This window comes from Leucoraja erinacea, chromosome 18, assembly GCF_028641065.1.
Source record: "Leucoraja erinacea ecotype New England chromosome 18, Leri_hhj_1, whole genome shotgun sequence".
Classification (NCBI taxonomy): Eukaryota; Metazoa; Chordata; class Chondrichthyes; order Rajiformes; family Rajidae; genus Leucoraja; species Leucoraja erinaceus.
Window position 1 is genome coordinate 21,295,729 of NC_073394.1, and position 16,308 is coordinate 21,312,036.

General features: G+C 43.6%; 1 protein-coding gene across 4 annotated transcripts in view; it reads right to left on the bottom strand.

The window, feature by feature from the left end:
* eps8l2 (EPS8 like 2) overlaps window positions 1-16,308 on the bottom strand; it is a 104,384-nt gene that overhangs the window by 45,368 nt on the left and 42,708 nt on the right. For 2 of the 4 annotated variants that reach the window (XM_055649528.1, XM_055649531.1), the window contains exon 2: window positions 16,113-16,159. The exons of 1 other annotated variant lie outside the window; for it this stretch is intronic. In XM_055649528.1, coding sequence (XP_055505503.1) covers window positions 16,113-16,155 — 43 coding nt within the window. In that variant the 5' untranslated portion in view covers window positions 16,156-16,159. The remainder of the gene's footprint in view (window positions 1-16,112; window positions 16,160-16,308) is intronic. One more of the 4 variants, XM_055649529.1, reaches the window with a different exon arrangement.

Consider the following 16,308-nt stretch of genomic DNA (forward strand, 5'->3'; position numbering starts at 1 on the left):
AGGGGTGTCCCCACTGGACTCTACCACCCAATGTCCATCAGCGGATGGACTCTAGACTGTGGTTCTCTCCCACAGAGCCTTGGCGTTGGCTGCACCGAGTTTCAGTGCGTCCCTCAGCACAAATTCCTGAGGTCGGGAGAGAGCCAGTCGGCAACGTTCCTAATGGGACATCTCGCTCTGATGGGAGGTCAGCAGGTTTCGGGCAGACCAAAGAGCGTCTTTCACCAAGGAGATGAGCTTCTAGCAGCACGTTCGTATGTTCTGCCTGTGACCGCGTGGGTTTTCTATGGATTCTCCAGTTTCCTCCCACATACCAAAGACGTGCAGGTTTGTAGGTTAATTGGCTTCTGTAAATAGTCCATTGTGTGTAAGATAGAACGTGTAAATGAGTTAATGTTGGTCGGCATGGACTTGGTGGGCCGAAGGGCCTGTCTCCACACTTTATTTCTAAACTAAACTAACTGATGTCCGTGAGAGATGGAGTTCTTATACAAACCATATAGTTTAGTTTAGTTTAGAGATACAGCGTGAGAACTGACCCTTCGGCCCACTGAGACCATGCTGACCAGCGATCCCTGTATGCTAGCACTATCCTGCACACTTGGGACAATTTACAATTCTCACCGAAGCCAATTAACCTACAAACCTACATGTCTTTGGAGTGTGGGAGGACCCGGTGAAAATTCATGCAGTCACAGCGAAAACGTACAAACTCCGTACAGACAGCACCCATGGTCAGGATCGAATCCCTGGTCTCTGGCGCTTTAAGGCAGCAACTCACCATGCGGTGGTAGGATAATTATCCAAGAGAACTACGAGACATCACGGGGAAATTAAAACTAATTCAGACCAGAATGGAATGCTTCATAATGTTTGGCTAACATTCAGATGAGTAGGAGGTACTGTTTAGTTTTGCTGCCCCACATTCTTTTCCTTTGACTTATCCAGTTTCCTAGATTCGATTGAAAGAAGAATACCTTTTCCCTCTTTAGCGGTATCTTATTACCTTCCAAGTACACTGAAGGTAGCCACAAGTGCTGCTTAGATAAACAGTGAAAAACCACAGGTGCACACAAGCAGCAACAACTTCCCTTGTGTTAGGACTATTGAGTTACTAAAGCTGATGGAAACACATTTAAGGCTGTCAGTATTAATGTCAAGCTTCTGTAATAATGTTTGTCTCCATGTACAATAACCCAGTTGTTGTGGGGAATTGACCCGAACAAGATGAGGAATTTCTTTAACCAGAGTGCGGTGAATCTGTGGAATCCAGTGCCACAGTGGCAATGAATTCCACAGATTCACCGCACTATGGTTAAAGAAATTCCTCATCTTGTTCAGGTCAATTCCCCGCAACAACTGGGTTATTGTAAATCATTGGGTTTTTTAATTTTATTTTTTTAAATGGCTTGATTGGAATCATGTATATTCTTACCGCTGACTGGATAACACACAACAAAAATGTGTTTCACTGTACCTTGGTACGAGTGACAATAAAATAATATAAATTAAACGACCAGACTTCACACCACTAACTCCATCTACACTTCATGCTGCCTTGGAAAATCGACCCACATAATGAAAGACATCCCACCCCAGTTATTCCTTCTCCTCGCCGCTTCTGTCTGGCAGAAGGTTCAGAAGCTGGAAATCGCGCACTACCAGACTCAGGAACAGCTTCTTCCCTTCTGCTATCAGGCATCTGAACGGTCCTTCCAGAAGCTAGGGTACTTTCTGATTCACCTCTATCCCAATGTGGACGTTGGGCTTTGTCTCTGGAACTGATACAATACTGAGAACTATATTCTGCATTCTGTATCTTCTCCTTTGCCCTATCTATTTTTACTTGAGTTTGACTAGGTTGGAATTATGTACAGTGGTTTAGTTTAGTTTAGAGATATCGTGTGTAAACAAGCCCTTCACCCACTGAGTCCACGCCGACCAATGATCACCCGTACACTGATTCTATCGGTGGGACAATTTACAGAAGCCAATTAACCTCGGGGGAATGTGAGATGAATTGGAGCACCTGGAGACAACCTTCACAGTCACAGGGAGAACAAATAAAATCTGTACAGGCAGCACCCAAGGTCAGGATCAAGCCCGTGTCAATGGTGATGCAAGGCAGCGACTCTACTGCTACACCACTGTGATTCCCCGAATATTATGATCTGATTGGCTAGCATGCAAAAGAAAGCATTTCACTGTACCTCGGTACACGTGACAGTAATAAACCTCAACCCTTTGCTCACTAACGACATGCTGGCAAGTTAATTGGCCACTGTGAATCGTCTTTGACGTAGCTGGATGGCAGTAGAAATTGTGTTGAGGATTGTGCGGGAGGGAAATGAAAACAGGAATGGGACTGATTGGAGCGGTCTGGCATGTATGGAATGACTGGAGGGCTTCCTGTGTCACGTGCAGGTAAAAATACACCCTGACTGCAAGCAAAGATAATTACAAGTCAACTGTGGCTCAATTGGCAAAATACTAGCTTCTAAATCAGCTGGTGTGGGCCTTACATTCCACTCTAGAGACTAGAACTAACCAAACAACATTGAAGATTAATTACAATACTAAGAAAGTGAAGCAGCCACAGGTATGTTTGCCTTTTAGAGTAAGATGTAAAACGAAGAACCAATCTGTCGAATAAGCTGGGCATAAGATAGGATAATTGCACAGAGTCTTTTACCCAGAGTAAGGGAATCAAGAAACAGAGGTCATAGGTTTAAGGCGAGGGGAGAACGATTTAATAGGAAATTAAAGGAACAACTTTTTTGTTTTACACAAAGGGTGATAGGCCAAAAGCATATTGGAGGAACAGCACCTCATATTTTGCTTGGCCAGCTTACAACCCAATGGTATGTATATTGATTTATCTAATAAGCGAGGTTGGTATTCTGAAAAAAGCAAGGAATCATGGGATTTGCCAAAGGTCACTCGCGATAAACATTTGGGGCAATTGTGCTGCTGCATGAATAGAGACCTGCATTTCATCCGTAGTCAGGATCGAACCCGGGTCTCCAGCACTGTTGAATTGCTACTGGACCGTCCCCGTCCCTTTCTGAGTGTCCCATCCCTGTCCGGGGGCGACCGGAGATGTCTGGGGTGACCCTGGACTGACGGGAACCTGGCCGGAACAGTGGCGGCCCAGGCTTACAGCCAGCGCGGAGAAGCAGCGCTAACTCCAAGAAGAAGTGTCCCGTCAGCCCAGGGCTGTCCGTTAACCCGGCAGGACAGGCAGAGTTGGGCTGGAGTTTAGAGCTTCTTCTCCGCACTGGCTGTAAGCCTGGTCCTGTCAGTCCAGGGTCACCCCAGACATCTCCGGCCACCCCCGGACAGGGTTGGGACATTCGGGAGGGGACGGTCCAGTAGCAATTTAACAGCGCTTGCAGCGCCAAAGACACGAGTTCAATCCTGACTACGGATGAAACGCAGGTCTGTATACACGCAGCAGCACAGTTGCCGAGAATGTTTATCACGAGTGACCTATGACCTGGGCATGCACAGTCAGAATACTTTACTCACTTATTTCAAGTAACCTTTGCAATCGCTCTCTCCGTCTCTCCCCCCCACCCCAATCGTCCTGCCAGTTCTACTGTTTGCATCCATATATCCCTTCATTATCAACTCCCCAGCCAACAATGGACCATTGTGTACTCCACCTTTCCAGGGTCATCAGTGCTGGCTTTGATTTGTTCTGTACCTTATCATGCTTCTAGTTGCCCTCTCCCCTGACTGTCTCAAGTAGGATCTTGAACTGAAACGTTACCTATTCCTTTTCTCCAGAGGTGCTGCCTGACCCGCTGAGTTACTCCAGCATTTTGTGTCTATCTTCAGTGTAAACCAGCAACTGCAGTTCCTTCCTACACACTTTGTCCCTTGTCCCTGTCTCCAGGGACCTTAAGCATATCTTTGTCTTTAAAATGGTAAACTTTGAAATCACTTCATTGGCAGTAAAGGGCTTTGGGGTGTTGTGAAAGTTGCTATAAAAATGCTCTTTTTATTGATCGGAAACTGGATAGTCAGTTCACAAGTTGTCAAAGGAAGCTCATATTAATCAGCATTGTCGGTCTTTGAACAGGGATCGCGTTGCTTCTTCACCATTGATATCTGTACTCCTGCCATCTTTTGTCTCCGTTCAATGTTGGGAGAAAACATTCCATCTCTCAAGGCATTGGTTTTAAGCTGAGCAAAATAGTGCTATTTAAATACTCAATTTAGGAGCATTCAACCAATGATCAATAATTTATATGAATGCAGCTCAAATTTATTCAGAGGCCAAACACTCTTCAGTTTTTAGACTTTACTTTAGAATTTAAAGATACAGAGTGGAAACAAATCCTTCAGCCCACTGAGTCCGTGCCAATCAGTGAACACCCTATACACTAACCTATGGACAATTATACAACTTACCAAAGCTAATTGACCTACAAACCTGTACATATTTGGAGTGTGGGAGGAAACTGGAGCACCTGGGGAAAACTCACGCACTCACAGGGAGAATGTACAAACTCAGTACAGACAGCACCCGTAGTCAGGATCTGGCGCTGTAAGGCAGCAACTTTACTGCTGCACCACCGTGCCACTCCTACATTCCAGACCTTGCACAGAAAGGCAAGAGTTCAGGGAAGAGTCGTACCTAAATGGATCAACTACTTAACTTAGAAACGTTGAAATGTCAAAGACTTGAGGGCATAGCTTTAAGGTGAGAGGGGCAAAGTTTAAAGGAGAGGTGCGGGACATGTTTTTAGCATAGAGGGTGGTGGATTCCTGAAACGAGCTGCCAGGGGTGGTGGTGGTGGCAGATACGATAGTGGCATTCAAAGCACTTTTAGATTGGCAAATGGATATGCAGGGAATGGAGGGACATGGATCATGTGCAGGCATGTAAGATCAGTTTAACTTGGCATCGTGTTCTGCATGGACTTTGTGGGTCTCGACCCAAAATGTCACCTAGCCATGCTCTCCAGAGATGCGGCCCGGTCCACTGAGTTACTCCAGCAATTTGTGTCTTTTTTGGTAAACCAGCATCTGCAGTTCCTTGTATCTACCTTTTACTGTCCCATGTTCTACTGGCTATGTTCTACATGCTACGATTTACATGCTGTGTCTAAATGGCTCAATTACTTTGGAGCTTAGGAGGATGAGGGGTGATCTTAGAGGTACACAAAGTTATCTGAGGACTAAACCAGATAAATGCACAGAGACTTTTGCCGAGAGTACAGGAATCAAGAACCAGAGGACATAGGTTTGAGGTGAGGGGGCAAAACATTTAGTAGGAACCTGTGGGGTAACGTATTTACACTAAGGGTGGTGGTTGTATGGAATGAACTGCTGGAAGAGATAGTTGAGCAGGTGTTATCACAATGTTTAAGAAACATTGGCACAGATACATGGATAGGACAGGTTTAGAGGGATATATGGGCCAAACTCAGGCAGGTAGGATTAGCACTGATGGAACATGTTGGGTTGGCATGAAAAATTTGGGCCGAAGGGACTGTTGCTATGCTGTATGACTTGACCTTCTCTGGCAGTGCGTTCCATATCCCCACTACCTCTGTGTGAAAAAGCTTCCCCTCAGGTTCCTATTAAAACTTTCCCATCTCACCTTGAAACACATTATATTTAAATAACAAAATATCCCAAAAAAAGCAAAAGTAAATTCACGTTATCAATGGAAAATTGAACGCACTTTCTGCCAAACTTATCAAATAAGACATCACATCAGAAAATTCACGGCAAAGCATTAAAAATTCACTGTTAGTGAAGCAGTGCGACACTCAGGATTAGGCAAAGCTAAATCTTTTATTCAGTTTACTTTGATATGGGAGTCAGAAGTCAAAACATGGTTTATTTAAGACCTGTCATTATTAATGTGAGCAATTTTCATTCTAAGTTGATTTCACCCTTAGATGTCAGGGTAAGGGGGCAATAAAACCAAAATCTTTCAGAATTATTTATGTCTTTACTGGTAACCTTTACATTGTGTTGAAAAAAATGTATCAGGCGAGCAGCAGATTATAGTGTATCAAGTTGGCTCAGACATGAAAACATTTGGTCTCTTATCTACTGATTACTAGTCAAATAATACCAGTCCAATGTAGGCCACAGGGCAAAAGTGTTTCAGAAATATGTAACTGGAATTCAAACCTATTAATTTTAATTACGTGACACATGAAATTGGAGACGCTGCAATCTTGAGAGGAAAAAAAATTGCTTGAGAAACGCAGTGGGCCTGGTGACTTTTTGGGTTGGGACCCTTCTTCAGACTTTAACTACAAGCCAGTCGTGGAACGCAAAATAGCACCCATGTGCATGACAACCTGTGCTTTTGAGTAAGGGTCTGAAGAAAGGTCCCATGCCAAAATGTCACCTATCCATTGTCTCCAGAAATGTTGCCCGACCTGCTTAGTTACTCCAGCACTTTGTGTCTATCTTTCCTAACATCACTGCGCAGTTTAGTTCAGGGACACAGCATGAAAACAGGCCGTTCGACCCGCTGAGTCCATGCCAATCATCCATCACCTGTTCGCACTAGTTGAATGCTATCCAAATTTCACACGCACTCCCTGCACACTCACTCGGGGCAATTTTCCAGATGCCAATAAACTGACAAAAAATATATACATTCTCAATGATCAAAGTGCAACCATTAGTCATGAATCTGTGCACGCCCAACTATATGCTTCTATTCAGACCTTGTATGTAATATGGGTGAGGCCACATTTGTACCACATCAAAACTGGATCACCCTGCTATAGGAAGGATGTCATTAAGCTGGAACGAGTGTAGGGACGGTTTATGAGGATGTTGTCGCGACAACTGGTGGTGACTTTGGTTAGTCAAACCCTCGGATTGGCTGCACCGATCACGTGGAACGCGGGGGGGGCGACTGTCGCGCGCTTTTTACCGAGTTGTTTCAGTCTCGACTCGCCAAAATGTTGCCAAGACTGGAGGGCCTGAGCTGTAGGGAGCGTTGGGCAGGCAAGGACTTTATTCCTTGTAGTACAGGAGGCTGAGGGGTGATTCTATAGAGGTGTTATGATAGAGTAAATGGAGGCTGAGGAGTGATCTTATAGAGGGGAATATGTAGGATGAATACACAGAGATTTTTACCCAGGGCAGTGGAATTAAAAACCAGAGGAAGTAAGTTTAAGGTAAGAGCGGCCCATTTTAGTAGGAACCTGAGGGGCAACCTGTTTACATAGTTCCTGGACACAGCACACTGATGTAATTACAAAGAAAGCCCATCAATGCCTCTCCTTCCTGAGAAGATTAGGGAGGTTTGGTATGTCAGAGAAGACTCTTGGATTACAGGTGTACAGTGGAGCAAATGGTTGCACCTTGGCCTGGTTTGGCAACTCGAACAACCAGGAGTGGAGAAGACTGCAAAAGTGGTGAACACTACCCAGTCCATTCTGGGTTCAGGCCTCCCCAACATTAAAAAGGGATTTACAGGAGTCACTGCCTCAAAAAGGCAGCCAGCATCAGAGACCCACAACACCCTGGCCATGCACTCATTTCATTCCTGCCATAAGGAAGAAGATACACGAGTCGGGAAACGGTGACAACCAGGTTCAGGAACAGCTTCTTCCTTATAGCCATCAGGCAATAAAACACCAGGCAATAAATCAGGTAATTATTTTATTATGTTACAGCCTTATTTTAAAATGGATTAAATTAATTTTATAAAAATCAATCTACACACAATACCCTAGAATGAAGAAATGAAAACAGTTGTTTAGAAATTTTTGCAAAGGTGGTGGGTATATGGAATAAACTGACAGAGAATGTAGTTGAGGCAGGTACTATAAAAGACACATGGACCAACCAGTACATGGATAGGAAAGGTTTCAAGAGGTATACAGATATGGACTGCAGATGCTGGAATCTTGAGAAAAAAGCGTTGGAGGAACTCAGCGGGTCAGGCAGCATCTGCAGAGGGAATGGATAGATTACATTTTAGGTCATGACTTTTCTTCACAGATTCTGCCTGACCTGCTGAGTCGCTCCAGTAGTGACTTCAGCCAAGACATTGGATAATTTTAAAGCGGAGAGTGATAGGTTCTTGATTAGTAAGGGCATCAAAGGTTATGGGGAGAAGGTAAGATAATGTGGTTGAGGGAAATATAGATCAGCCATGATCGAATGATGGAGCAAACTCGATCGGCTTAATGGTCCGATACCGCTCCTCTGTCTTATGGTGTTACTTTATTGTTTGTATTTAAAGGAAAGATTTGGAGTGATATTGGCTAAGCTCAGGCAAATGGGACGAGCTTAGATGGGGCATTTTAGCCGGCATGGGCAAGTTAAGCCAAAGGACCCGTTTCCATGATATGAATCCATAGTGATTGTCTTAATCAAATGTAAAATTTGATTATCTTGGTTCATTCTTAATTGGATTTTTCACATCCGTTGTTCCCTGAAGTGAACCCCAATCTCAATTAGGGAATAATGTTATTTGTGCAGAAAAGTGGAACTGCAGTTGTTGGTTAACAAAAAGACACAAAGTGCTGGAGTAACTCAGCAGGTCAGGCACATCCCTGGAGAACATGGAGAGGTGACATTTTTGGTTAGCACAAAAACCTGGCTCCCAATGTTAGTAAAACCACGAAACTGACTACAGACTTTGGAAAAGGAAGGATGAGGACCCATTAGCCTGTCTACATCGACGGGAGGATGGTCAAAATCTTCAAATTCCTGGGCATGCATATCTCTGAAGATTTTTCCTGGACTCAGCACACTTAGATTAGATTAGATTCCTTTATTGTCATTCAGACCTTTCGGTCTAGTCAAGTCAAGTCAAGTCAAGTCAAGTCAAGTCAAGTCAAGTTTATTTGTCACATACACATACGAGATGTGCAGTGATGTGCAGTCTGAACGAAATTATGTTGCCTGCAGTCATACACAGAACCAATAAAAACAAAACATACAATAAACACAAATTAAACATCCACCACAGTGAGTTCACCAAGCACATCCTCGCTGTGATGGAGGCAAAGTCTTTAGTCTCCGTCTCTTCCCTCCTTGTTCTCCCTCTGCGCTGAGGTCGATCGATCCAGGCCGGAGATGCCGCCCTCCAGTCCAGCGGACCTCCATGGTGATGTCGCCGCAGCCGAAAGCCGGAACGCCGTCTCCACTACGAGACGGCCCACCACAGCATCAGCTCCGGGCAGCCGCCCCAGCTCCAGGTCCTGCAGTCTCCGCTCCGGGCCGCCGCCCCAGCTCCGGATCCCGCAGTCTCAGCTCCGAGCCCCACTGCATCAGCTCCAGGCCGCCGCCGAAAGCCAGAACGCCGCACCAGCAAATCGGGCCACCGCTGCCTTAGCCCCGAAGACGGCCAGCCTCTCGTTAGTGAGCCCTGGCTGGCTCTGCCTCCAGATCGGGGTCAGTCGCAGGCTGGAGGCCGCCAGCTCCGCCATTAGGCCTCAGCGCAGACAAGGGGGATATGACACGAAAAAGTCGCATTCCCCCCCCGAAGGAAGAGACAGAGACCATGTTTCACCCTCCCTCCAACACAACCCAACAAACTAAAACTTAACCAAAACAAGACACACTGATGTAATTACAAAGAAAGCCTATCAATGCCTCTCCTTCTGGAGAAGATCAGGGAGATTCGGTATGTCAGAGAAGACTCTTAAACTACAGGTATACAGTGGAGCAAATGGTTGCACCTTGGCCTGGTTTGTCAACTCGAACAACCAGGAGTGGAGAAGACTGCAAAAGTGGTGAACACTACCCAGTCCATTCTGGGTTCAGGCCTCCCCAACATTAAAAAGGGATTTACAGGAGTCACTTCCTCAAAAAGGCAGCCAGCATCAGAGACCCACAGCAACCTGGCCATGCACTCATTTCACTCCTGCCACCAGGAAGAAGATATACGAGTCTGAAAACGGTGACAACCAGGTTCAGGAACAGCTTCTTCCTTATAGCCATCTGGCAATAAAACACCAGGCAATAAAACACGTAATCATTTTATTATGTTACAGCCTTATTTTAAAATGGATTAAATTCTTTTTTTTTAAAATCAATCTACACAATACCCCAGAATGAAGAAACGAAATGGGTGTTTAGAAATTTTTGCAAAGTAATTCTAAAGAAATAACTGAAATTTTACATTTACATAAGTATTCAGACCCTTTGCTTTAACACTCAAAATTGAGCATAGATTCATACCGTTTCTATTGATTATCCTCGAGATGTTAATACAACTTGGAGTCCAACAGTCGTAAATTAAATTGATTGGACATGATTTGGAAAGGCACACACCTGTCTATATAAGGTCTCACAGTTGACAGTGCACGTCAGAGGAAAAACCAAGCCATGAAGACGGAATTGTCCGTAGACCTCCGAGGCAGGATTGTGGTGAGACACTGATTTGGGGAAGAGTATAAAACAATTTCTACAGCATTGCAGTTCCCAAAGAGCACAGTGGCCTCCATCATCCTTAAATGGAAGAACTTTGGAATCACCAGGACTCTTCATTGAGCTGGGCGCCCGGCCAAACTGAGCAGGGAAGAAGGACCTTGGTCAGGGAGGTGACCAAGAACCCTATGGTCACTCTGACAGAGCTCCAGAATTCCTCTGTGGAGATGGGAGAACCTTCCAGAAGGAATGTGTGGGCATTGCTGGTCGCCGTGGACTCGGTGGGCCAAAGGGCCTGTTTCTGCACCATGTCTCTAAACTAAACTAATATCAGCAGCCTCAACCAATCGTGGAATCCTTCCATGCAGCAGCTCTTCACAGTTCAAAGATTAAATTTCAATAGCTTTGCACCAGTCCAGGGTGGTAAAGAATTCACTGTTACTAGGTTACTGATATCTTCTCGTTTAGACTATTCATTCGACTCTTCATTTAAGAACCTGTTTTGATCTTTTCTGGGTTTTAGCAAGGGAATGCATAATCAGAATTTTTTAATTAGCCTGAAAAAAACTTGAATGCATCCCAACGCTGACTGCATATGTAGGGCACCAGCAGAGCAACAGATGAAGGAGCGAGTGAGGCTGGCTAGCTCTGCTCGCTGTCTCCTGCGGTCGACTATCTGGTGTATTTTATACTCAGCAAGGAGGTCATCCCATATGTTGACTTGGCACAGTTGCTAACTCATCCTGAACCACCTTTGCTCTTGCGAGGGCACTTCCTTCAACAATACCCCTTGAGCCAGAACTCTATAAAATTGCCCCTGGTGCGTTGGGAGAACGGGATGAGAATTTGGGATTACTTAGAACTTGTGTGAACGGGTGATTGATGGTTGGCATGGACTTGGTGGGCTGAAGGGCCTGTTTCCGTGCTGTATCTTTAAATCAATTCTTTTGACTGACAAGATTCTGTCACGTTTAGATTGGTTTAGTGATACAGTGCAGAAACAAGCCATTCGCCCACCCAGTCCGTGCCGGCCAGTGATCCCAGCACTATCCTACAAACTAGGAACAATTTAAAATTATACCAAGCCAATTAGCCTACAAACCTGCATGTCTTTAGAATGTGGGAGGAAATCGGTGCTCCGTGGAAAAATACAGACACACCCATAATCAGGATCTGGCGCTGTAAGGCAGCAACTCTACCTCGTGCCACCGTGCTAAATGTTGAAAAAATGTAATCAAATGTTTAAGAAACTAAATCTTCCACATTCACTTTGAAATGATGTGACCAGCCTTTCATTTTAAATGGATCATCAACACTGCAAGAAATGTGTTCCCTCTTGGAAAGAAATACTTATGTGCAAGTTCTGCTGCCACAGATGTCAATTGTAATTGGATGGAGCTGTCAAAACTCTGAATCATGCTTATTAAAGCTTCATTATAGATTCAATACCACAGGAAAATGACGACACATTAAACATACGCAAATTCTTTTGATCTTGTCTTCAACATAGAGATAACTAAGAATTAGAGAGGATTGTGTTTAATCTCCTCTTGTCATGTTGTTCTTTCTTAGTTAGTTTAGTTTACTATTGTCACGTGTATCTAGGGTACAGTGAAAGGTGGGTTTTTTTGCGTGCAATCCAGTCAATTGAAAGACTATACATGATTACAATCAAGCTATCCACAGTGGACAGACACAGGATAAAGGGAATAATGTTTAGTGCAAGATAAAGTTCAGTAAAGTCCGATTAAATGTAGTCAGAGGGTCTACAATGAGGTAGATGGTAGGTCAGGACTGCTCCCTAGTTGATGATGGGAGGTTCTGATGCCTGATAACAACTTGCTAAAGCACTGTTCCTCTATTGGTAACAGTTTGGTAAAGACTTGAAATTATAGTCTTAGAGAGATACAAAAACTCTCCTACGCACTAGGGGTGAGGTACAAAGGGGTGCACTCCACCAGAGTCAAAAACAGCCTCTTCCCCTCTGTTACCAGGCTTCTGAACGGTCCTTACAGAAGCGAGGATGCTGTCTGATTCACCTCTACCCCATTGCGGACATTGGACTTGGTCTGTGGAAGTGAAGCTCTACGATGCAGAAAACTATATTCTGCACTCTGCATCTTCCCCTTTGGGAGATCTGATAGAAGTATTTAAAATGATGCGAGGCCTAGATAGGGTAGACAGTCAGAACCTTTATCTCAAGGTGGAAACGTCAATGTCTGGCGGGCACAGTTTTCAGGTTAAAAGAGCAAAGTTTAAAGGAGATGCGCTTGGCTTGTGTACTTTTTTTACCCAGAGAGCAGTTGGTGCCTGGAATGCATGGCAAGGAGTGGTGGTGGAGGCAGATACGATAGTGATGTTCAAGTGGCTTTTAAATAGGCAAGGAATGGAGGGATATGGCTCATGTGCAGGCAGAGGAGATTTGTTTAAGTTGGTATCAGGTTTGGCACGGATATTGTGGGCTGAAGGGCCTGTTCCTGTGCTGTACTGTGTTCTATAAGTGATATCTAGCAATACAAAACACTGAACTAAAGGTGTGAGCAGGGAAGATGGGCAAAATTACTTGGTTTACAGGCCTAGTTTTATAGAGCAAAACTTAAAGGAAGAAAGAAATGAGGAGGACAGCTTAAGGGAGGATTTCCATAGCTACCCAAAGGATGGGACAAGTAAACATAAAGATGATTAAATGGACAAAACCAGAATAGACCCCAAAATTAAGAGATGAAATTAAGATATGCGAGGACGTATTGCAGGTGTAATTCAGCAGGTCAGGCAGCATCTCTGGGAAAACATGGATAGGTGATGTGTAGAAAGGAACTGGAGATGCTGGTTGATACTGAAGATAGGCACAAAATGCCGGAGTAACTCAGTGGATCAGGCAGCATCTCTGGAGAAAAGGAGTAGGGGTGACATTTCTAGTTGTAACCTTCTTTAGGCTGAATCCTTTTTCAGGTGAAGACGAGTTCAGACCCGAAATGTCACCTATTCCTTGTCTCTAAGGATGCTGCCTGACTTTCTGAATTACTCCAGCGTTTTGTGTCTATCTTATGGATAGGTGATGTTTCGTGTCGGGGCCCTTCTTCAGACTTATGATATCACTTATGTGTTCATTTTAAAGGAATGAGGAAACTACAAAAATAGTTTTCTAAAAATGTCTTGAAATTACTAAAAAATGATAATGAATTACTGATGATCATTTTTAGCCATATAAACATTATTTTTAGCAAACTATTAATTAAAAAAAAACATGAATGTTGGCTAGGATAATTCGATCAAGTCTTCATCTTAAGTCAGAGACCAAATACAAATCCTCTCTCCACCATTCATCTCACTGAACATTGGCTCCTGTATATTGATTTTGTGGTTGAAGTTTTGTTGTAAATGAAAAAGACAAATCAAACAGCTCCTAAAGAGGGGGAATCACCTGTTAAAAATAAACCTCTTATTTGCTCTGTGGTCCATGAATGCCATTTATTTAAACATGACAACAAATGGAAACGGATATGAAAACTGTTGCCCCAACTACTAAATAAACACAGCATTAATGAAGAGAGGGGGCTGTCAGGCCAATCCACATGTCCAAGGGAGGCGACGGCTGGAGGCCCTGCAGAAGCCTGGGGCTCGCCTGGATCGGGCACCGTTCATAAAAACTAGAAGGCGGACTGGACTTTGCAAATGGTGTCAAAACATGGCAGCTCTTGCATGCGGGCTCAGTGGACTATTTCAGAACACTTTTCTAATCGGGGATTGTACTTAGGTATGGGAATAGTCCACTGTTTGTAAGAAAAGGATTTATCTGTGCATTTGCACAAGTGACAATGAAGCACCATGAAACCAAAGAGCACAAAACAATGTCAGTCATAGCATTCACATTTTGAAAAGTGGATCCAAGTTAAGCATGTGTAAGAAGGAGCTGCAGATATTGGTTTATACCGAAGATAGATACAAAAAGCTGGAGTAACTCAGCAGGTCATGCAGCATCTCTGGAGAAAAGCAATATACTGAAGCAAAATCCTGACCCGAAATGTCACCTATTTTTTTTCTCCAGAGATGCTGCTTGACCCGCTGGGTTACTCCAGCAATTTGTGCCTATCTCCCAAGTTACACATTCTGCTTCACAATGTTGGAAAGTATAGAAGGAGACAAACAGAATGGATATAATTCACACCATGAACAAATGGAATTATTGAGGGATCCGAGTCAAAGAACTCATTTTTCTGAAAGACATCATCAGTTGTCAGAACAGATGGCATATTGGGCAGCACAGTGCGCAGAGATAGAGTTGCTGCCTTAAAGCACACTCGGGTTCAATCATGACTATGGGTGTTGTCTGTATAGAGTTGCTGGTCAGTGTGGACTTGGTGGGCTAAAGGGCTTATTTCCACACTGTATCTCTAAAAGTCTAAAGGATGGTCCCTAAGAAAGTGACCATCATTGGAACGACATTGCACTAATTATACAATTATTCTTCACTACAAGTAATCTTTTGGGGTGGGAAATTGCAACCTTCACGTGGTCTACCCTATGTTGACTAATGCATTCAATCCGACGTGCACAAACAAATAGATCAAATAGAACAAGTTGACCTACAACTTTAGGCTGTGCACGCCATACGCAAGAAGACGAAGTAATCTTTTATCCACAAATAAAGAATTCATATTTTTCTCAATTAAAATATAGCACTAACAAAATGATTCATCTTCTTAGAAAAAAACAAATTGCTGGAGTAACTCAGTGGCATCTCTGGAAGACATGGATAATTGACATTTCAAGTTGGGACCCTTCTTCAGACTCGAAAAATTGCCCATCCATGTTGTCCAGAGATGCTGCCTGACCTATTGAGTTACTTCAGCACTTTGTGTGTTTTTTAAATTATTTTATAAAGCAGCATCTGCAGTTCCTTGTGTCTCTATGGGTTTTCTCTCTGGATGATTACAGCACAGGTGTGAGATGGTGGCATTGCCCTTAAATTGGGATTGAGGTATGAAAATCCAGCATAATGCTTGGTAGTACTATCCTAATTTGCATTTAACATGATTAACCACAGTTTTATATCAACCTTAACAAAGGTCAGAGTCATACAGCTTGGAAACAGGTTATGACCCAACTTGACCATTTACACTAGTCCCACCTGCCTGCATTTGGCCTACAGTATATCCCTCTAAACTTATCCTATCCATGTACCTGTCCAAATGCCTTTTAAATGCTGTTACAACCTGCCTCAACTACCTCTAGTAGTTTGTTCCATATACCCACCACCCACTGTGTGAAAAACTTACCTCAGGTTCCTATTAAATGGTTTCCCTATTACCTTAAACCCTATGTCCCCTGGTTCTTGATTCCCCTATCCTGGGTATAAGACGCTGCACGTTCACCCTGTCTATTCCCCTCATGATCTTATACACCTCCATGTCCAGAGATCCCAAGGTGCTTCCCAAGAATGCTATCAAACAAACTCTGAAACTGAACCTTGTAAAGGTATTTTCAGAAAGACAATTGAAAGCTTGGCCAAGAATCAAATTTTAAGGACTATCTTAAGTGAGAATGAAAGAAAGAGACGCAGTGGTAAAAAGAGGTAAAGGCAGGAAATTCCAGGACGTAGTGTCTTGCCACTTGAAGATATGTAACTAACATGTAGTAACTATGTGGTGCAGTTAAACTTGGGCATGATCACACAATCAGATTGTAAGATGCACATATCTAAGACTGTACAAGATAATGATCTCAGGAAGACTGCAACTCACCATATAGAGCCTTTGCACTCAACCTGCCTTCACTAGTCGACATTCTGCTGTAAAAAAAGTTTAAGAAAATTAATGTTATTCACAAATGTCACTTCACAATTAATTCAGTCAGAGTCATTCATTCAGAACGGAAGCAACACAGTGGCGCAGCGGTAGAGTTACTGCGTTACAGCGCCGGACACCCAGGATAAATTTT